Source organism: Puma concolor, chromosome E2, assembly GCF_028749965.1.
Source record: "Puma concolor isolate L17-30 chromosome E2, mPumCon1.1.hap2, whole genome shotgun sequence".
NCBI classification, from domain to species: Eukaryota; Metazoa; Chordata; class Mammalia; order Carnivora; family Felidae; genus Puma; species Puma concolor.
Window position 1 is genome coordinate 28107041 of NC_141681.1, and position 21669 is coordinate 28128709.

At 58.5% G+C, this 21669-nt stretch overlaps 1 protein-coding gene across 13 annotated transcripts in view; it reads right to left on the reverse strand.

Moving 5' to 3' along the window:
• The window catches only part of ADGRG1 (adhesion G protein-coupled receptor G1), a 56418-nt gene that overhangs the window by 10011 nt on the left and 24738 nt on the right, over positions 1 to 21669 (reverse strand). For 3 of the 13 annotated variants that reach the window (XM_086689336.1, XM_086689335.1, XM_086689334.1), the window contains 2 exons: positions 1597 to 1694; positions 409 to 831 (listed from right to left, as the gene is read on the reverse strand). In XM_086689336.1, coding sequence (XP_086545462.1) covers positions 409 to 831; positions 1597 to 1660 — 487 coding nt within the window. In that variant the 5' untranslated portion in view covers positions 1661 to 1694. Of the gene's footprint in view, positions 1 to 408; positions 847 to 1596; positions 1695 to 1831; positions 1885 to 2122; positions 2147 to 10098; positions 10483 to 11436; positions 11546 to 19914; positions 20091 to 21669 lie in introns of those variants that run through there. The other 10 variants (XM_086689329.1, XM_086689328.1, XM_086689332.1 and 7 more) reach the window with 9 other exon arrangements.

Below are 21669 nucleotides of genomic sequence, written 5' to 3' on the forward strand. Positions count from 1 at the left end.
AGGCTGGGACACAGCTACCCAGGTGCCCTTCTGCCTACACACCTGGGCCGAGAGGGCCCATCCCAGGAGGGTTCTTGGGGTGGGGGTGGGGGGGGCGGGGGGCTTGTGTGGCCTCTAGCTCCTGACACCCGGTCCTGTCTTTCCGTTCTCTCTGCTCCCACCCTGGTCAAGCCTCATCTTCCTTCGCCTGGACCTTCCCTGCAGCCTCTGGATGGGACTTTGCTCCTCTACCTTCACCCCCTACCTTCCCACAAACCTCCTGAAGCACATCTTGGATCACACCCCTCCCCTCCTCAGACACCTTCAATGGCTCCCCAGTGCCCGGGAACAAAGCTAAGCTCTGCAGCCCAGGCCACTGCCCAGACTCCAGGCCTTTGCGCAATTCCTTCTGCCTGGAGGTCGCCTTACCGTGGAAGGAGAAGGTGAAGCCAGCAGCACTGGGCAGACTGGTATTCTGGGGGCTCCACCAGGAGCTGACAGAGGTGGCGAGCAGTGGGGGACCCTGGGCCAGGCTCTCCTTCTGGTGCCGGAAGCACAGGAGTCTAGAGGCTTGGTCACTCAGCAAGAAGTCGTTCTTGCCATAGCGAAGATGAAATTTCCCAGCATGGCGGTTCCAGTAGAGGCAGAAGTGGTAGAGGCCCCTGGGGTCGGGGAAGAATCGGGAGGTCGGGAGGGCTCCCACGAAGGGGGCGTAGATTGTGAGGGCTTCCTCGGAGTTCTTGATGGAGATGTGCAGGTCTGCTGTCTGCCTGTAATGGAGGCTGCTCTTCTCTGTCTGATTCCTCTGGCCACAGAAACGGAAGTCTTCACGGGGGCTCCTGCCACGGGCACCTGAGGAGGGAAAGACTATAGACAGGACTCTCCGGTAGGGAGCAGCCAGGGGCAGAAGAGGGGGGCAGGCCTTGGGCCCAGAATACAGGATCCCGGTGCCTGGGACTCACACATGTTCCACGGGCCTATACCTCCAAGGTCTACAAAAATGTGAATGTGCCCTGCTCACAAATGATAAAAAGAACTAAAAAGTAATGATAATTTCAAAGGCGAAAACAATTTTTTAATGTTTATTTATTTATTTTGTGAGAGAGCACAAGCAAGAGGAGGGGCAGAGAGAGATGGAGAGGGAGAAGATCCCATGAGGGTTCTGAGCTGTCAGCACAGAGCCTGACATGAGGCTCAAACTCACAAACTGTGAGATCATGACCTGAGCTGAAGTCAAGAGTCAGACCTTAACCAACTGAGCCACCCGGGTGTCCCAAAGGAAAAAAAAAAAAAAAAAAAGGCAATAAAATACTTCCTGAGGCCATGCCTACCATAGACAGTTGTGCAGACTGTGCACTGCACAAGGATGTTCTGGCTGCAGAAGTGAGTGGGGCCAAAACCCAATCTATGTTCCCCATCCCAAACTGTGCACTGTGGGGCTGCATCTGCCAGAAAGAAGGGGTCCCTTTTTCTGCAAGATACCGTCCACTTGCTAAACTGTGTCTAAAGTCCTGTGCCTGCCCAAAGGGGTTTGTGGATATGCTGGCAGCTGTCCTAGACATGGGGGCATTTTAATGTAAATCACAACGGTCCCACAGCGTCTCCAAGATAGCCTACCTTGAACCAGGAAGAGCAGACCCAGCAGGAGCAGTGCCGTCTGCAGTAGCGCTTGGGTGGCCATCTTCCTCCCCAAAGTCACCCTGAGAAGTCACCGCCTGAAAGAGGCCAGGAGTGTTAGCCGGGGCCAGCCCCGCAAGGTGGTTGGGCCGGCCCTGCAGAGGGGGAAGCCAGTGTAGCTTGGGTGGGTGTGGGATGTGAGGTGGGGAAGCAAGTGTGGATACAGCCCGTGGACCTCGCCAGAGCTGCCAGAAGCTGAGCTTCAAGGGGCGGCGGCTGTCCAGAGCCCGGCTGAGTTCAAGTCCTGGCTCCTCCCCTCACTTGCTGCGCGACCCTGTGTAAGTCACAGAAAATGGGGCCAATAGGACTTCCCTGCAGACCCAGCAGCGATGGGTAATCTTGGCCAGAATCTGGTGGGAAAGGCTTCCCAGGACCACCTGGAACCACCCCCACCACCCTGCCCCTCCAGGCCTGGGGGAGATGCAGGAGAAAGGGGGCCCTCCGGCTTCTCCTCCAGGAACCTCACCATCATCATCCCCAAGACCCAGTTCAGAGGACACCTCCTTCAGGAAGCCTTCTTCACCTTCCTCTACAGTCAGTCCTGGCCTCCTTTGCTTCCCACTACTGGCCAGGGCCTCCTCTGCCTCCAGGCAGTGCCGGATGGTGTACCCCCTCCTCCGCTAGCGAGGGAGCCCCTGGTCCATCTCTACCGACAGGGCCGAGCGCGCTGAGCTTGTGGGACAAAGGCCGGGCCGTTGGAGGGGTGAGGGAAATGGAGTGAAGCATCAGTGCACCCACAGTGCCCTCTGCAGGGAACAGAGGAAAAGGGTGCTTCCTGTCATGACCACCGGGGGGAGCCGGGTCCCAGCTCTCCCCCGCACCCCCCCTCCCCCACAGCTGGAAACGCCAAGTGTGTTCAGTCTGACAAGGACACGCTGACAGTACGGCCCAGCTCCACCCCCCCCCCCCCCCAGCTCCACCCCAGCGTGGAGTGGGCCCTCGGAATCCCCAGGATCTCTATTGGCCGAGAGCCAGTCTGCCAGCCTGTGCTCTCCCGCCGCACCTCTGTGCCTGTATTAATCCTCGCTTCAACCCCGTGGAGTGGGCCCCGTTCTTGGCCCATTTCACAGACAGGGAATCTGAAGCCCAAGGGGTTAAACGACCTGGCCAAGATTACCCAGAGGCCAGGGCTTTCCTCACCCGGTCGGGACTGTGGGGCCTGGCAGGGAACCTGCACGCCTGGCACTGAGAGAGATGCCAGGCGGCTTGGTGCTCACCACTGCCAGCCGGCCCTGTGACTGAGCTGGGAGCTGACAGGCACAGACAGGCATCTTCATTGCATGGGTACCTGCATATGGCTGTGGCTGCAGATACAATCATCCGTCACAAGCCAGACAAAGGGAAGCCTAGAAAACTGGGTTCACCCAAGGAGTCTAAGTTCAGGAGAAGCCAAGGGGGGCTTCCAGGATGAGGTGGCTTTCAGACAGAATATTTGAGGGTAGCATTCGAGGGACAGGTGGCCCCGGCAGGAGCTCATTGTCTCCTTCCTTGAACCCCTGGCCCCCTGAAACTAGAGCCAGGCTCCTATGTCCCACCATGCATAAGGGAACCCCAATTTTTTAGACCTTGTCAGTTCAGACCGTGTCATCATCTTGCCTCAGTGGCATCACAGGACCCCTCAGAAGAAGCATATGAGGGGCTCCTGGGTGGCTCAGTTGGTTCAGCGTCTGACTCTTGACTTGGCTCAGGTCAAGATCTCATAGTTCGAGCCCCGCGTCGGGCTCTGTGCTGACAGCGCGGAGCCTGCTTGGGATTCTCTCTCCCTCTCTCTGCCCTTTCCCGGCTTGTGGCAGGCGTGCGCCCTCTCTCAAAATAAATAAACTTTTTAAAAACAATGTTCTTTTTAACACATATGAAAGCATTTTAGGGAAAGGCCACTGCTACCCACGTTGTGATTTTTTAGATTTCACCTTGTGTTCTCTCTGAGCATTTTGCCTCCTTTCGAAACTGCCTCCTGTCACCTCAGGCCCGCAGGAGGAAACCCAGCATCCGGAGACAGCAGCATGTCCGGACCCCTTTCTTTTCTGCCAGTCCCTGTTGCTGTCTACCTCTGATCCCTGATCCAAACGTCACCTCCTCCAGGCAGCCCCCCTCACAGTGGCCACGGCTCTATACTTGTGAACTCGTAGCTGACGGATCACTTGCGAATTTGGTCCAAATCTCCATGTTATGGTATTCGGATTCAAGGCCCAGAGAGGGCTAATGGCTTCCTGACATGACCCAGCAAGCAAGGATGGGGCTCGCCAAAATCCATGTCTCTCTTTGGCCGGCTGACTGTTCAGAGTGAGCTCCCACTACTGGTAGACGAGGGCCCAGGACAGCGCAGAATCATCCACATTGCATCAACCCTCCCAGATTGAGCTTCAAGAGCAAAAAGGCCAAGACGAAGAAGAGAACTTCTAGTCACTGGAGGGGCATGAGCGAGGCGGCACCCCCACGAGTACCATGGAAGGGACTCACACACAGATACAGGCCCAGCTGCACGACCCTGACACTTCCAGGCTCGTCTCCACTCCATCTTAGCCGTTTCAACAGCCAGTCCAAAATGGACAACGTTGTCCCCATGGACATTTTGGGGATTTGAGTGGGAGGGTCTGCCTGGCTTCCTTTAACCCACTCTCAGGCAGTGGAGAGGACTCTGGAGCCAGACTGTCTGCGTTCGACTTCCAGTTTTCCTGCTCACTTGCTGTGTGTCCTCGGGCTACTTACTCTCCCTCTCTGGGCCTCCTGCAAATGAACTGATGCTTGTAAAGGACTTAGAACAGGACCCTGCGTGTGGTAGGTGCCATGGGTGTCAGATAAATAACTGTGTGCTTTCTGACCAGCTAACGCCTGACCCTAAGTCAACCCCCGGCCTTCCTCCCACCCCTCCCCTCCCTCCATGCCCCCTGCCTTGTGGCCCTGGCCAGCTCAGCCTCCAGAGCACCTTGACAGGAAATTCTTAGAGCATGAAACTTCCCATCCGGGAGTGCAATGGGGAGACTGAAACCCCACCCTTGTAGCCTGGACCCGAGGCTGTTCACAGAACAGAAGATAGGAGATAGGAGAGTGGGACTGGGGACAATGAGAAGATTCCAGCCCCTACCTGGAAGGGGGAGGGCACTGCCCAGCTTGTTCACTTAGCACCTTCCCATCCCCACTTCACGCAACAGAGAACCCCGCCCGCTGCCCATCTCATCACACCCTCCTCTCTTGCTCCCCCCACTGCCCATGGGCAGGGGGGCTCCCCACCGTCTGCCCCCTGTACACACACCCGCCACCCCACGCAGCCCACATCAGCATCCTCGATGGGGGCCACACTCTCCCAGCACCTCCCGTGGGGCTGCAGAATGCCCTAGTCACCACCCTGGGTGCCCCCCACTTGGCTCAGCCCGGAGGGAGGGATCCTGTGCTTTAGAGGCTGAACCCCAGACTCAGCAACCAGCGGCCCCTACGTGGACCTCTACACAGACCATGTGGACAGAACCTCGTCCCTGGCCTTGGGACCTGTGGACCGGCAGAGCGGGACCGAGTTTGGCCACCAAGTACTCCTCAAACCAACCATTGGCCCGCAGGCAAGACCCTTGTGAAACCTCACGCAGCACTGGGCCAGCACTGGGGAGCCGAGGGGGGCTATCCCAGCAGCAGCACCACGCCGATCTCTGCGGTGGGGTCACCTGCGCTGTCACGTGAAATCCCCAGAGCCGCTGTGTCAGATTGGTCCTACTGTTTGGCCATTCTACAGACCAGGAAACTGAGGCTAGGGAAGGGCCGTCCGATCCAAGGTCACTCCAGGTGGAGCCAAGATACAGGCCTGGGTCTCGCTCTGGAGGGCTCCTCGCAGAAGTGGTACGGGCAGAGGTCCTAGAGATACGTGCTCCCCTGGCTTTGGGAGATTCCCCCCCCCCACTTCAAAAAAGGAGAGAAAAATGAGGGGGGTGGCCAAGACCACCGGCAGTGCAGACAATTCCAGCCTGGGAGAGGGGGTTTGGGGCCAAACCTCAGGAGAGACCTCCCCCCCCTCTGGAGCAGCTGCCCTTGACTTCAGGCCTTCCGTAAACACACGCAGAGAACAGAACGGTCCAGCCCAGCTTAATACAATGGGTTAGCATCACAGGGTCCCCAAGGTCCCCAAGGACACTAGTGGAGGGTGGCCACGGCTTGTCTAAGTTGACACTTCCCCCACCCCCGGGCCCTGCTGGCCCCAAGAGAAGAGGCCTGGCTCCAGCTCAGGCCCAGCCCTGCCCATCCTCACGATTCGGAGGGGGCAGTGGGCAGGGGACCCATGGCTCACTTTCTCCCCCCCGGGGCCTGAGTCACTTCCTCTGCCATCCATGTAGAACCACGAGTCACCGCTGGCCCAGTCCAGGCTCCTGGAAAACCCATTTCCTCGGAGGATGGAGGTGGAAGCTGAGTGGACAGGACCTGATCGGGCTTGGGGTTAACCCTTCCTGGGCAGGCACCTCTCCAACATATCCGGCTGGGCTGATGCCCAGACCTGCTCCCCCACTGCTTTCCTCCTTCCCGTCACACACCCTGATGACCGCAAACACCTCGGTGCCACCTCCAGACTGACCCTTTACCAGGAATGCCTGCCCCATCCCTAGGACGACCCAACCCACCTACTGGGACTCAGTTAAGACACACCCTCCCCATGAAGTGTTCCCCAACCGCCCAGTCCCGATCAGAATTAACTATGTGTTCCTGGGGGGAGGGGGAGCCCTCCATTCTATATGGTCCCCACTGCCACAAGACTTCATTCCAGAGGTGCCCAGACTCGCCCAAGGGCCAGAATCATGCCAGGGAGTTCACTAAAATGCATTTCACACGCCCCGCACTCTGAGGATCAGAGGCAGCAGGTCCGGGGTGGGAGTGGGGAGTCTGGCTTTAACAGGCATCCCATGGATTGAGACTCCGAGGGCTTGGAATCATGGGTGACAAGCCTGGGCTAACGGTAACCGTGTTTTACAGAGAAAGTCAGAGACAGCAGGGGCCCAGCCCCAGATCACTCAGCCGCTGAATGGCAATGGCTGGGCTGGGGGCAAGGACATGTCGTGTTCCTCTGCGGTTCACCTGGCGTTTAGCAGGGTGCCAGGAACCTGGAAGGGGCCTCCCAAAGGACAGAAGGGAGCAGGAGGGCATGGGTGGAAGGGAAGCGCTGGAGTGGGTTTTCGGGCGTGAGCCCCATCTGGCCCTCCTTGGGGGTGGGACAGAAGGGAGAGGACCCAGCTCGGCTTTCCAGCTCCAGCCTGGATCCTTAGATGCTCTCCAGTAGGTGGGGGGCAGCACGGTGCTTCGGGCTACCCCCCTGAGCCCCGTGCAGGGGGCTTAGGAAAGAAGGATTTGACCCAGGACAGGGAAAAGGAGAGGGTGGGTGAGCATGAAACCTTGCGAGTGTAAGCATGCATGCGAATGCGAATGCGTGTGCACACACGCGAGTGCAAGTATGCAGAGCAGCAAGGAGAAAGCCGAAGACGGCTGGGAGTGGGGGCGGCTGGGAGTGGGGGCAGGTCAGCTCTGTGGGGGAGGAACAGAGGGCTGCTCAGACCTCAAAGGGCAGCCGGGAAGGCAGTTAGAACAGAACAGAGAGCAGACGCCTGCAGGTGTTTCCTCTGTGAGGGGAGGGCTGGGGGGGCTGAAGACCCTCCACTGGTGCTTTCCAAATTACTTGATTAAAGTAAATCTTACTGGGGCACCAGGGTGGCTCAGTTAAGCATCCAACTTCGGCTCGGGCCATCATGACCTCGTGGTTTGAGGGTTCGAGCCCCATGCTGGGCTCTGTGCTGACAGCTCGGAGCCTGGAGCCCGCTTCGGATTCTGTGTCTCCCTGTCTCTCTGCCGCTCCCCCCACCTCTCATAAATAAACATTTAAAAAAAATCATTAAAAAGTAAATCCCACTTAGAAACACCATGTATCCAACAAATCAAAGAGCGAGTCCCCGGAGTCCCGAGTGGGACCCAGGGCCACAGCCCCCTCCTCGCCCAGCCCTCCACACTCTGCCGGGGCTCACTGTCTCCTCCCTCTGCTCCCGTTCCCCAACTGGGAACTGGGAACAGGCAGCTGTGCTCAAGTTAGGGGACCACCTAGGCCGGAGGATCACCCTGGAAGGGTGTTCTGGGATGGCTGGGGGAAACAGTGACTTCAGGTGTCAGGAATTCTTCTACAATAAAAGAGAGTAAAAATGAAGCTAGCTGCTGGCTGCCAGAGGCTGGCGGACGCCAAGGCTGTGCCCACTCACTGCCCCACTCACCGCCTGGGGTGAATCTGGCTTTCTTGCACCAGACCTGCCGGAGGGCCGACCCTGCCCGCACAGCCCCATAGCCCCACCTCCCCGAGGCTTCTGGTGCAGCCAAGCCCTTAGGCAACGACTCCCTCCGCGTGCCCAGATGGGCCCTGGCCCTGTGGGGAGACCGAGGAAGGGGAGAAGCAGAGAGTTCCCTGCAAGGGGGGGAAGGAAAGGGTCTGTCCACGTAGAAGGACACTGAGTCCTCCCCAAGAGCCAGTTACCAAAGCCACACACCCTGCAGCCTGTCAGCAGAACACTCACTTAAGAGGCCTCAGGGGGTCCAACAGAGAGTTGCCACTCGACCAGAGGCGAGCCCAGGCTTGGGGGTTCCCTCCTCCGAGCCTTTCCACACACCAGTCCTCCTCCCTGATGGCAGCCTTGAGATGTATCTCATGCCCTGGGCCTCGGGCCTCTACTCCCTTTCCCCACTGCCCCCGCACTCTGGCCCCACGCCACATGGCGGGTGGGGTTGAACAGGGTCTGTCTGGCACAGGGGGAGGAACCCCGGAATCCAAGGACAGGGAGGACGGCGGCTCCATTTGGCAAGTGCTCAATTTGTGCTGGCATCGTGCAAAGCATTGCGCAAATTATCACTCAGCCCCCAACATAAGTCTGTGAGGCAAGTGCTATCATTACCCCCACTTTTTTAATGTTTCTTTAATTTTGAGAGAGAGAGAGAGCGCACGAGAGTGGGGAGGGGCAGAGAGTGGGGGACAGAGGATGCCAAGCAGACCCTGTACTGACAGCAGTGAGCCCGATGTGGGGCTCAGACCCACAAACCGCAAGATCATGACCTGAGCCAAAGTCAGATGCTTAACCGACTGAGCCCCCCAGTCTCCCCATTACCCCCACTTTAAAGATAATGAAAGTGACGTTCAAAGAGGTTAGGTGATGCCTAAGATCACGTAGCAAGTAAGCAGCCAAGCCAGGTCTCAAACCTAAGGCCTCCCAACCTCAAAGCCATGCTTTTTGTCATTGTGGTCTCCAGAGTCCTATCCCTTCGAGGAGACTGTTTCCCCATCTTTACCAAGCAGTAACTTGCCAGAGTACTTTCTAAGAAGTGCTAGTTCCCAGTTAGAGAAATGCTGCAGGCCCTGTTTGGTCTTATGTATTAGCACATCAAAGGCTCTGATAAGTCCTGCAAAAAGAAAATCCACAGAGCTTGGTTGGGCTTAGTTTCCCAGCCCACCGTGATGGTGTATCCTTTTTAGCATGAGCACCTGTTGTCAAAATGAGAAACATGTTGCTCTCAAAAATCTTGACTCCACACACATAAGAAACGTGTCAGCAACCTCCCTTCCAGCCTCCAGCCCTTCCCCTCCCCTCTTAGGCCATTAGCTAGCCTGAGATGGGCTGTGGGAGCCACTCAGGCTGTGATGTTCCCCAGGGCAACTCATCACCATCCTTGACTCTCCCAGGCAAGAGGTCCCCAGGGAGCTGGAGGTGTGTGAGGCCCCATCCCACCTCCCTTAGGCTGGCAGCAGCAGCTCTTGAGGAAAGGGGACACTGCCAGCTCGGTCCCCAGGTTAGCCATTCCATTAAAGTCAGCCACAGCCAGCTGGGCTCTCAGCCTCGCTTCAAGCAGCTGTGACACTTAAAAGGCTGGAATTGAGAGGGAAGGAGGGAGAGAAGGGCAGAGAGGGAGAAAGAAAGAGACAAATGAACATGCCAGAGCTTTTAGAAGCTGAGAATTAAAGCCTCTTATAATTTGAGAATGGATTATAGGGACCTGCCACCTAAAGAAGAGAAGAGATCAGAAGAGTCCCAGATCTGGCCCAGGCTGGGTTTGGGCTCAGGCGCCAGGATTTCCCAAAGGCAGTCCAGGGACCCTGGTGCCAGCTCCGTGCTGCCGGCACGTTGTGCGGCCTCCTGCCAAGTCTCCCCGCCACCCTGTCCCCAGGGAGCAGTTGAGGCTGGACTCTAGGACCCCAGGGCACACACTGTCGGCACCTGCCCAGGGAATGCAGACTCCCGGAGCAGAGTTGGCGGGAGTTAGATGTGCAAGGTCCAGACCTGGCCCCCGGAACTTTCAGCCAGCCTGTCCCCTCTGTGAGCCTCAGTTTCCTCCAGTGTTAAGTGGCTGACTGTGAGCCCTGTCCCTGCCGCCCCCCCCCCCCCCAAAGTCTTCTCTATAGCCCAGGCCCTCAGGATGATTACAGGGAAGAGCAGGGCTTACCTCCCAGGTGACAGAAAGGAACAAAGAAGATGCTGGGCCCCTCTCCTCCTGGCCAGACTCTCTTCCCTTTCAAACCACAGGCAGACCTCAGTTGTCTGGCTGAAATGTTCCTTCCCCACCTGTGTTCCCACACTGCTCAAGGCCAGGCCTGTGAGGTCAGCACAGCTACCTCCCTGCTCTGGGGGCTACAGGTCAGCTAGGCTGGGCCTGGCAGAAAGCCCGTCTTCGGGGTATAGGACCCTCGCATTTCCAAGGCCAGCCACCAACCCTGCCTTTCTTCCCTCTTCCTCCGGTCCCGCTCCTGGCTGAGAGGACAGCGGGACACACAGCCTCCTCCCCCAACAAGGCTGGGGGCCTGGTCAAGGCTGAGGGACCAGCCCCCTCTGGGGAAGGGCAGCGGACGCACAGACCAGGATCGCATCCAGCTCGCTGTTCCCACGGCAGGCGCCACCCAGGACCGTGGGGTCCTCCACCCCCATTCGCACACCTCAAGGGCGGTGTGCCCGCCACCGCCCGTAACAAAGGCAACATGAATTAGGTTCTTTGGAAACGCAAGATTTGATTCTAAGCTCTTTACCCAAAGTAACCCTCATCTTCCCCCAAACCTTAAGAGACAAGTACCATTACGCTCATTTGACAAATAAGGAAACTGAGACCTATAGCCAGCGAGTGGTGGAGACGAGATGCTGCTCCCAGGACCTGGCTCCAGAAGGGATGCTCTTGTTCCTGCAGCCCATTTCCCCTTGACCTTACCTGACTGCTAGAAAAGTCTTCTTTAAAACTCACAGAAGAGATGCTCCAAAATGTGTGTCCTTGGGGTTAGCTGAACACCCTTCCCCTGAGGGTCCAGGGGACCCCCATGCCCATCGTAGCGCATGGCTCCTGCCAGCCCAGCCAGGGACACAGCCTCCCAACACCTCTCAGAGGCTTATCTTTAATCATTGGGGGTGGAGCCCAGAGAGTGACCGAGGGGAGGGTTGTGGGGCCCTTACTCTCAACCATTCCTTCCTGTTCCTGAGCCGCTCTCGCTCTCGAATCGAACTGACGAATCCCTCTTAGCGTAGCATCTGTGACTCTCCCAGGGTCCCTGGTGCCACCTAGCTCCACCCCCACCCCACCCATCAGCTATAGGTGGTGGGGAGAAAGGGGAGATGGGGAAGAGGGATGGAGGGAGAGAAGAAAGAGAGGGGGAAGGGAAGGAGGAGGAGAGGAGCAGGGGAGGGGGAGGTAAAGGAGGGGAGGGAGAAGAAGGAAAAGGGAAGGGGAGGCGGAGGAGAAGGAAGCAGGACCAGGAGTGAGAGGGATGGAGGGAAGACGGGAGGAGGGGGAGAACCGTACCTGGAACTCCGCCTTTGTGGCACCGAGTGGACTGCAAGTGCATAAAGAGCGCGAACGAACGCGAGAGCAAAGGGTTGGCCTCCCTTGCAGACTGCTGCCTGCTGGGGAGGTGGCTCAGTCTCCGTGAGGAGGATTTCCAAGCAGAGCCACCCCAGCCCCTGCCCCCTCCCTGGAGCTTCAAACAAAGCGGGCAGCCAGGGAAGACGGGCTGCAAGCCCCAGCCACCAGCCCGGGAGAAGGGGCGCAGGTGACAGCAGCCCCTGGCAACCGTTTCCCTGGCAACTGTTGGCAGCTGCAGGAAGGCAACTACGTCACTCCCCGGCTCCGACCCAGCACAGCACAAGCCCCCTAACTTGTCTGGTACCCAAGTCTCCAGACTCAGATGCTGCCCTGGGTCCAGCAGGGAGAGCTGGCGGGAGGAGGTTATAGAGAGCACTGGAGGCCACCTGCCTAAGTTTGTCAGCACTGACTTTAAACCAAATCCTTTTAGGACCCGGTGGGGGCTACTCTTGTCACCCAAGATGCTTACTGTCAGCTGCATTTGCCCCTGGGGGTTGCCAGTCTGTGGCCTTGACCTCATCCCAAGCTGGACACCCCTCTAGCCTCCCCCACCAACCATTGGCTGTCAGAAGTACAGAATGTGTACCTACTTCCCTAGAAGAGTCTTAGGGGGGCACCTGCTCCAGGAAGCCTTCCTAAGTTGACAGACCCCACCAGGAATCTTCCTTCTGAGTTATCCTTAGGGCTGGGGAGCTTCCCCCTGGCTTTCTTTCAGAGAGTTTTCTGAGGGCCAGGAGTGGGTCAGACTCTCCTTTCTGTGATCCAGAGTAAGTACCAGTGCGAGGAGGGAAGAGAACAGAGGCAAAGCTTCCGAAACCAGATACTACGCCAGGCATTTTGGAGATCGATTTCTACCACTCTCCGAGGTCAGCCCTGCTGAAGCTCTTACAGATGGGGAAGCAGAGGCTCAGGGAAGTGAGGTGGCCAGGTCAAAGCCGCCCAGCTGGCAAAGGAGGGGTGTGGGACTCAAACCAAGATCTCCTCTGAGACATGGAGACATCAAGACCAAATGTCCCTCTGATGCTTGACTAATCCTGCCCCCCATCCAGTGGACATCTGAACTTAATTTGATCACCTCCAGTGATAGGGAGCTCACCTCCTCCCAAGAGGGCACATCACTGTGACCTCTAAAAAGTCCTCCATAGCCAGTGAGTCAAAGAGGAAAGGACATCAAAGGCACGGGTGGCCTCCACGTGCCAGACAGGCCAGGGAAGGGAACCAGGGACAGACGTCTCGGCTGGAGTTTTGGCTCCAGAGCAGCGGCAGATCAGAGACAGGGTGGCGCTGTTCAGGGGGCTAAGGGGCTAGGGTCGCAGCCAAGCAGCTCTAAACACTTTCCCAGAACAAGTGGGGAACCCCCTTGGCAATCGCACGCAAAGGGGACGGAGGGGCTTTGCGGTGGTTTCTGGCAGAGGCCATGGGAAAGGCAGCAGGGCTTGGGGCCAGGGGGATGGAGTGCCCATGCACCCTCGCACCTCCTCCCCCACCCATGGACCAGAGCCAGGAGGCAGCTATTGTCTTGCCGCTGGCCCAGAGCTGTGTCCCATTCAGGCACTATTTTTGGCCCCGGGAGGAAGAGGAAAAGAAAGCAAAGAAAGGAGCTGCTGTTCTCAGTGGAACCTTCGCCCGGAAAGGATTCTAGAGCCTGCTGGGCCAGAGAAGGGAGTCACTGTTGGATCAGAAGATTCTGTGCTTAAAAAGAGTTGGCAGGGGGCTGCAGTTCAGGGGAGCCAGGGGAGGACGCAGATGGGGCCCCCCTGGCCTTTTACACACACTTGGTGCTCACTAACTGCAGCGACAAGCGGGGAAACAGAGGCGAAACATCCCAGGTCCCACCGAAAGTCTCCAAGCACTTGCGATGACAAAAATACCTACAATAGCTCATAGGCCATTGCCGCCCTGAGCCAAGTCTCTGCCAAAGACACTGACAATGGTCTTGACACTGACGACCAGCGTGGAGGTGTGTGGGACAAAAAATGAGGCTCCTTTTACAAATCAGGCAGCTGAGGCTCAGGGAGCAGCATGGCTGCCAAAATAAGCTAGCGACCCCACACCACTCTCTCTCCACCTTAATGCCACCCACTCCCTGCTGAGTTCACCAACTGGCAGCACACTAGCCTTCTTTCTAGCCTCAGACACACCTCAGGGCCTTTGCATGTGCTTTCCCCGAAGCATAGCACATTCTTTCCTGGACCCATTCTCTGACTGGTGTCTTCTCTTCTCAGTCCTTACTTCAAATATCTCCTCCCCCAAGAAGCCATCCATGATTACCCAACCAAAATTATCCTCCCTGTCATCACTCTCTTCCGTGTCGCCTTATCTTCTTAACTTTACAGCACTCAACACTGTCAGATGATCCTCCAATTAGCTTACTTGGTCTCCATTTCTCAACATTTACCCTGTCTTGTCTGTCTGGCTCACCACCTGTAGCTCCCGCCCTAGCAGGAGTCTGGCCCCCAGTAGACGCTCAATGACTACTCGTTAAATACACGAATGAATGACCAGAGCTGGGATTCTAACCGGGTCAGGCAGGCTCCAAGCCTCTTGCCAATAGGAGCCAATTCCCGATGCTACAGATTTGAGCCAAAAGTGCCACTTGCGGCAGGGGGTTCCAGCACTGAGCCATCCCGACTCCCCAGCGTCTGACTGGTCAGGGGCATACGTACCTCTGCCAAGTGCTTGGCCAGAGAGGGACTCCCAAGACTGCACAGCTCGAGAATAGGGATGGGACCTGAAACTCCAGCCCAGCATTTCCTTCAATACACGGCTGCCTGGTAAAGGCTCTGAAAAGTCCTACAATGCAGAAGCTTGCAAGATCAAGCCTTTTCTAAATCATTGGGACCAAAACAGACTTTCAAAGTTGCTAGATTAGATGATGTCTGAGATGCCACCTAAATTTGTGATCACTGAACCTTGGGTTTTCTCTTGACACAAAGGCAAAGTTATTAACATCAGGCCCCTTGACCACTCACTCCTCTGGCCCAGGGCTAAGAGGGGGCTCAGGGAGGAATTTGCCAGTGAAGGTGGGTCCCATTCCCACTTCTGCAAATGCTTAACTTCCATCTGGACTCCTGTGGGCTCCCCAAGGTGGAGCAGGGATGGGAAACAGCACATGTCTGTGGCCACGGAGGACCCTGGGGTCTAGGAACCTGGGGGTGGGTATATCCCAAGGGCCAGCACGCAGAGACTCACAAGGCTGCTGGGGCAGGGAAGGGAACGACGTGGGTGCACAAACCAGATGAACTGCACCTGACTTCCATAATGCGCATGCCCACTCTAGGAGGGGACACTATTAGGCCCATTTTACAGCTAAGGAAACTGAGGCTCGGAGAGAAGAAGTCGCTTGCCCGGGGTTACACAGCTGGCAAGACTGGACTCCAATCCAGCTCTATACACTCCCTTAGCTGCACTGTCCCCGTTGCTCCCTGTGGCCCCCCAGGCCCCAGTCCTGGCATCTCCAGGACATGGAGAGGAAGCGTCAGCCACTCTAGGGAGGTGGATATGCAGGTCTACAAGGCTGTGCTACATCCAAAACTTCACAGCCTGGGAACAGGGGCCAGGCCCCCTCCTGCCCACACCCATGGGGTCTGCAAACACTCCTACCCTCCCTGGACGGCAGTTACTGTGGCTTCCAGCTCTGTGAAAGAGGGAACCCAAGTTGGGGAGCCGAGGCAGGACTCCCAGGCGTGCTGCCACCTGCTGCAGAGTCTCCGTGGGAAAGCACCGGCCGTCCTCCCAGCCACAGCTAGTGACGGGTACTGCGCCTCGGCCCAGTGCCCCCTTTGCCAGGCCAGGCACCAGGACCCGGGCATCCTTGGCTCCCAGCCCAGGAGCTGGAGAGCAGACCCTGTCCATCTGGTCTGGGGTGTGTGCATAGGCGGCAGGGCCCAGGAGGCTGTGGCAGGCTCAGCCACAGACATACGATAAATACAGCTTTGAGGAAAGCGCGTGAGGACTCCTGGCCCTGCCTGCTGCCCTCAGCTCTCTCGCGAGGCTCTGTCACATGCAAGTGTGTGGGAGGGGCTAGAACCGCAGAGTTGGGAACACACGTACCCAGGCACAGGTCCATGGGATAGGGAGAGCAAGGGACAGCATCAGCTCCCTGATGATTGGGGGGGGGGTTCCCCCTTTCTGACCTCTCCATCACAGCCTCCTGTCTCAGTTGGTCCCTGAGCCCCGATGCCCTCACACCCGGTGCACCTTCACCTGGCGTGCTGGATGATTAGGCAGACAATGGGAGTGTCCCAAAGATGCCACTGGATGGGTGCTAACGGTGGAAGTCTGGACACAGTGACAGGCAAGGCTGTGGAGGCACCACCCGCCCACAAACACCATCTGATACCATTAGGATGACCAGTGGGCTGGCTGCTCAGGAACCTAATGCCTGGGGAGAATGTGGGAATTGGGTGCCTCTCCCGCCCACGGCCAGAAAAGCTCCGGGCTGGAAGGAGCCGTGAAGAACCTCACACTCTGCTCAAGCTCCCTCTACACTTCTCTGCCAAACTTAAACACTTGCAGGGACGGGGAGCTCACTACCACAAATGGGTGCAGCCATCTGTGGTGCTGTGGGAAACAGCCCAGCCCTGTGCTCAGGCCCCCACTGCCACTGACTGGCCAGGGAACTTGACACCTGCTTCCTCATCTGTGAAGTGTGGATAAAGATTCAAATCTCCAAGGGCCAGCAGCACCCAGGACTGAACGAGGGTCTTTGTAGGCAGTGCAACTGTATGTCCTAGGTAGGAGTGGGGGTGGTTATGAGTCTCTCCGGGGTTTGGCGCATGCCCAGATGGTGACACAGCCGGTGGAGCACTGGGCAGAGGGCGCCAGGCCAAACGTGACTCAGTTGCTCCAGTCGGCCCCTGGGGCTCACCCCTCCCTCACATTTGTCACCATGAAGACAGGTGGGTCTGGGCAGTTGTCCCCCCTGCCACAGGGTCAGAGACCCAAGGTACTAACCACAGAGCCCTCCCTGAGAGCCATACTTGGCCAGGGACCCAGAGGGGGTCAGCCACCCAGTGCAGGCAAGGGGCCAAGAGGCCAAGGGAACTCAGACCAGCGGAGAAGTAACCACAGAGTGCCGCCCTAGGAAACCCGCCCAGCACAGTGGCCAAGCGGGTCAGTCCCTGGGCCACAGAGAAGAGCAGGAGGGAGCCCCATTCTTGAAGAATGCATGCCAGCAGATCAAGACCCCCCTAGATGGGGGCGTCCAAGGCCCCACGGGCTCTCCGGTGCCTGGCGACTTTCCCAATGATGTCATGGAGGCACAGGGCTAATGCTCCAGGATGAACTCACTGTTGCTTCCTAAGGTCTTGGTGGTGGCCCGGAACAGTGGCAACGACAAGATCGCTTATGGCGTGCCAGGCACTACACTCAGCACCTAAAATTTAGTGGCTCACTTAACCTTCTCAAGGTGCCATTACCATCCTCATTTTTTTTTTTTAACGTTTATTTATTTTTGGGACAGAGAGAGACAGAGCATGAACGGGGGAGGGTCAGACAGGTCAGAGAGGGAGACACAGAATCCGAAACAGGCTCCAGGCTCTGAGCCGTCAGCACAGAGCCCGACGCGGGGCTCGAACTCACGGACTGTGAGATCATGACCTGAGCCGAAGTCGGACGCTTAACCGACTGAGCCACCCAGGAGCCCCTGCCATCCTCATTTTTAAGATGGGGCAAACAAGGCACAGAGAGACTAATACACCTGCCCAAGTTCACAGAGTTGATGGAGCTGGGACAAAGCCAGACAGCCCCAGGGCCACCATGCTGCTTCTCTTGGGGAACAGCTGAACTGGATGACGGAGGAGCAAAGGTCTGGGACAACTGGACGTGGGGGTCTACTGCCCGTGGGGCCCTACGTGTTTAGCCGTCTCAGCTAATCCCCACAGGGTCCCCTAGAGATACCAGGTACCTTCATCCCCATTTTATAGCCTGAGTAATGAGGCTTTGAGAGACAGAGCTTCCCGCTCAAGGTCACTTTTCAAGGATTGGAACCTAGTTCTAACTTGGCCACCATGTGACCCTGAAGACAAAACCTTCAGCCCAGGTTTAGGGAAGGCCTCTCAAAGCTACACAACGTGCTTAGGACACACTTTGCCCCCATCGGCTGCCCCAAATTCCAGCAACCACCCGGCCAGGGGGTGGCACTCTCCTCTCCACGTATAGCGAGGACACTGAGGTCCAGGGAGGTTGCACCCTTGGGCCCCTGTAGCCCTCTGCTCTCCCCCCTGGGCCTTGAAAGCCAAGGCCAGGGCTTCTGGGAGGGGGAAGGCAGAGGCCTGAGGACAGGGCAGAGACCTGAGAGGTCTCTCTCGTCTCTCATTGCTGTCACTGTCGTGCTCATCTCCAGAGTTAGTTTAAGTGGCCCTGAGCCTGGGGAGCCAGCCTGGAGTCATTAGCTGCGAACCGCCAGCCTCTTTCAGGGAGCTGGAGCTGGGCTGGCTTCCAGACAGCGAGGCCCCCGCCCCGGGCCGCCTCCCTGTAATGCAGAGCCCTGTCCTCCGATGCCCAGAGGCCCCGCCGGCTTCTCTGGGGCTACGCTTTTATCTCTGCCTGCCTGCAACTGCCAAGCACGCGCAGACTGTCTGAGCCCGAGCCTGCAGCCGCTCAAGAGCCCGGTGCCCACGCCACTGACCTCCACACCACAGCACAAGTCAGGCAGGAGGAGGAAGGGGTAGGTTCTGCCAGAGCCCAGGCGGCCCCGGCTCTCCCCAGGGGGGAGGCAGGATGAAGCACCCAATCCTCCCCTTCCCCCCCTACTGCTGCCGGTTGTTACAAGTTGTCTCCGGGCCTCAGTGCACCCATCTGCCCTCCGTGGAGATCATATGACAAAGACGAACGTTTATACGGGCCAGGCGCTATGCTAGACGCTTTACTGCATTAACTCCTTAACGTTCACAACTGCCCCCCAACATACACACTATGGCTATCCGCTTTTTCCAGGTAAGGAAACCGGGGCAGACACCCCAGTTCACACAACCAGAGGGGAACGAAGCCAGGATTCTCCCCAGGTAAACCAGCCTTGCTGTCTCTGTGGGTCCTGACACCCTAGCGGACCGTGGGCTCGGCAGTGGCAGGGATGGGGTTTGAGACAGGGGCACGTGCCCTCTGGCACCCAGCGCGGAGCCCGGTCTGGTCGAGGAGCCCCCTCCTGACTGAGGGGCCAGGAGAGCACAGTGGACAAGATCTCACACTCTGCAGCCCCAAAGACCAGCACTTACTCATGGGTAAGCCTCCTGTGCCTCAGGGTCCTCGCCTCTCAAGCAGGCACACCAGGGGCACGTGCCTCACAGGAACGAAGGGTGTGCAAAGTGCGGAGCCCAGGGCCCAGCGGGGTCTGAGGCCGGGAAGGGCCAGGATGTTCCGGCCCCAGCCAAACCACTGGGATCCAGGGAGAGTTGGGAGGTTAAGGGACCCGGGCAGGTGCCTCAGCCCACCTGTGCCCGGGCAGGCTGGCACCCGGCAGGGGTCACATACTGGTGCCCCAAACTCCTGCCACACCCTCAGCCCTGCTCCCCAGCAGCCCGGGCCTGACCCCAGAATCTGCAGGGCTCCGCAAGGGCCTCGAGGAACTCCTGGTGAGGCATGCCGACCGGCGGAGGGTAAGCCTGGAGAGGCGGAGGCCCAGCCAGCCCCTCCCCGCTGTTCGAGGGACCCCTCTGTGCCAGCCCTGCCCCACTTCCCACTCGCCATCTGCCTGGTCCCTGGGCGCCTGCGTCCCTGATGATGTGCTCACGTGATGCCCCATCTGCCGTGAATCAGAAGGCAGGGTCCACAGGGCCTCCCGAGGACGGGACTACGGGTGCCAGGCCCGCTCGGGCTCTGGTTCAGGGGGAGGGGCGGCACTGGGCTTCGGGGCTGTGTTGCCACATTTTCCCATCTCCCCACCTGCACCCCGGACACCCCCACTGCCTCCTCCAAGCCCTGCCTCAGAGCCCTGCCCCGACTCTTCCCCCCTGCCGTGTAGAAGCCCACCTGTGCCTGCATCCCCCAAAGGGGCACTGCCCCCAGCACCCACCACCCACACCCACACCCACACCCACACCCACACGCGGCTCTTGCTGAGGATGAAGCAGCCTGTGGCCCGGCTCAGCTGGAGCACGGTCCACGTGGCCCCTTCGTGGCTGTGCCTGCCCCCCTCACCCCTCCCGTCTTTGTCCTGCCCGGCCCTGCTAGGAAGGCGATCCCCACAGCACAGAGACCCCACCACCGCTCTGCTGCCTCTTTCACCTGCTGTCCCTTCAGCTGAGCGGCCACCTCCCCCTCTGTCCCCACAGCCATGAAGCTGCCTTTCAAGCAAGAGCCCTGAGCCCTACAGCCTGGGCTTCGGGCAGCCAGGCCACGGCGCATCATAGCCCTGCCCTCCCCATCCTGTCGGGGTCACAGCCAGAGCACCCAGCCCCCACCCAGCACCCGTCTGACCTGGCTGTTGGCTGCTGTGCTGCTCACGTCATCCTGCCATCCCTCCTCCGCAGAGCAGATCGAGACCTGCCAGCCTGGTCCTGCAGGCCCCATAAAGTGACCCGTGCCAGGTCTCCAGTGCCATCATCTGCCCCATTTCCAGGCTCGCATCATTCCGAGCCCTTCTCTATGCAACTGCCTCTGCCCGAAATGCCCCGCGCCCCACCCTCCCAGAGGCACACCAGCTCTCTCCACCACTCTCCAAGCCCAGCCGGGTCCTCCCAGCCCAGAAAGTTCTCTCCCCTTCTTGGCAACATTTTGACACTCCTCCGCCTCAGGTCCTAGCTATCTTGTTTGTCTGTGTCCCTGACAAGATGGGGTGTCACGGCCAGGCTGACCAGCCCCTGCCCAGCGGCCCAGGGCCCTGAAGCCAGCAGCAAGAGTGTGCACAGGCCGCCCGGCACAGCGTCTCCCTCACAGGCTGGGCCTGGGGTGGTATCTTTCACAAGCCGACACTCTCGGAGCCAAGCCCCAGGACCACTGGAGGCAGGGCATCTATCATCATGCCTACACACCCATTTAGCAGCTGAGACAACTGAGGCCCAAAGAGAGAGGCAAGGCAAGGTGCTATGACTGAGGTGGACCCGTATCTCAGGTCCCCGGGGTCCCCACAGCAAAGGGGGATTAGGTCCGGCCTCAAAACAAGTCCAACCTCTAGATGTCGGCAGAGAAGGTCCCCTAGGACCCTGGCCTGGGCTGGGGAACCAACTCAGCAGCTAGCGGTTCTCACTGCCAGGAGATGCTTCTTCCCACTCAGTCTCCAACCCCAAGAAAGCACCTCCGCCCTCAGGGTACCCACAGTGAGGGGGCAGGGGCCCTAGCGTTGGGCCTGGGCCACCCATGGGTTCTAAGACACCTTGTTTATCTCATTCACTGCTCCCACCCCCAGGATATCATACACACAGCAGGCACTCAATAAATGTTCAGGTGAATAACTTCTTTGGCCCTCTGGAGCTGCAAAGCCTGTTCTTACCCACCCGCCTAGGCCAGGCCGGGACTGCTCCAGGCAGGATGGGCATTGGGGGGTACGGCGAGAGGTGCCCATCTCAGTATATGCCCCCCAACCCTCCTCAGCAAAATGAGCACCAGTTCCTCCTGTGGGGCCACCAGAGACCTCAGCTCGGCACCGCAGGAAGGAGGCTGGTTGGGGAAGAGGGAAGAACAGGATCCAGCAGGTCCCCCAGGGCGGGCGCTGCGGTAGCACCTGGAGAGAAAGCCCTATCAGTTCCACATAAATGGGGGCACCGGGGTCTGGAGGTTAGTGGGCAGGGGGCTCCAGCCTCAGCTTCCACTTCCCCATGTATCTGCCCCTAGTTCTCAGGACCCTCTCTCACCCCCCACGTTCAGACCCCATGGCCGGGACTACCTCCTCCCGAAAGTGGCCTGTGTGGTGAAGAGCCAGACTGCCCCTGGCTCACTTGGGGACCCGGGACCCAGCCCTGGACATCTGTGAGCAAAACTGTCCACGAGGGTCCTGTCCTCCCTCGGACTGGACCCCGGTTCTTTATCCCCGGACTTGGTACCTGACGTTGGGTAAGCCACCTGAGAGCCTTAGCTCTCCCATCTGTGCAGTGGGAGCAGGAATGGGGAGTTGTCTCACAGCCCAGAGAGCAGACCCCAGCTTGCTGGGTCCTGTGACGATACCACTCTGAGCCTCAGTTTCTCTAGTTAACAAAGGACTGGCGGCTCTGAGAGATTCCATCCTGTGGGGCCCCG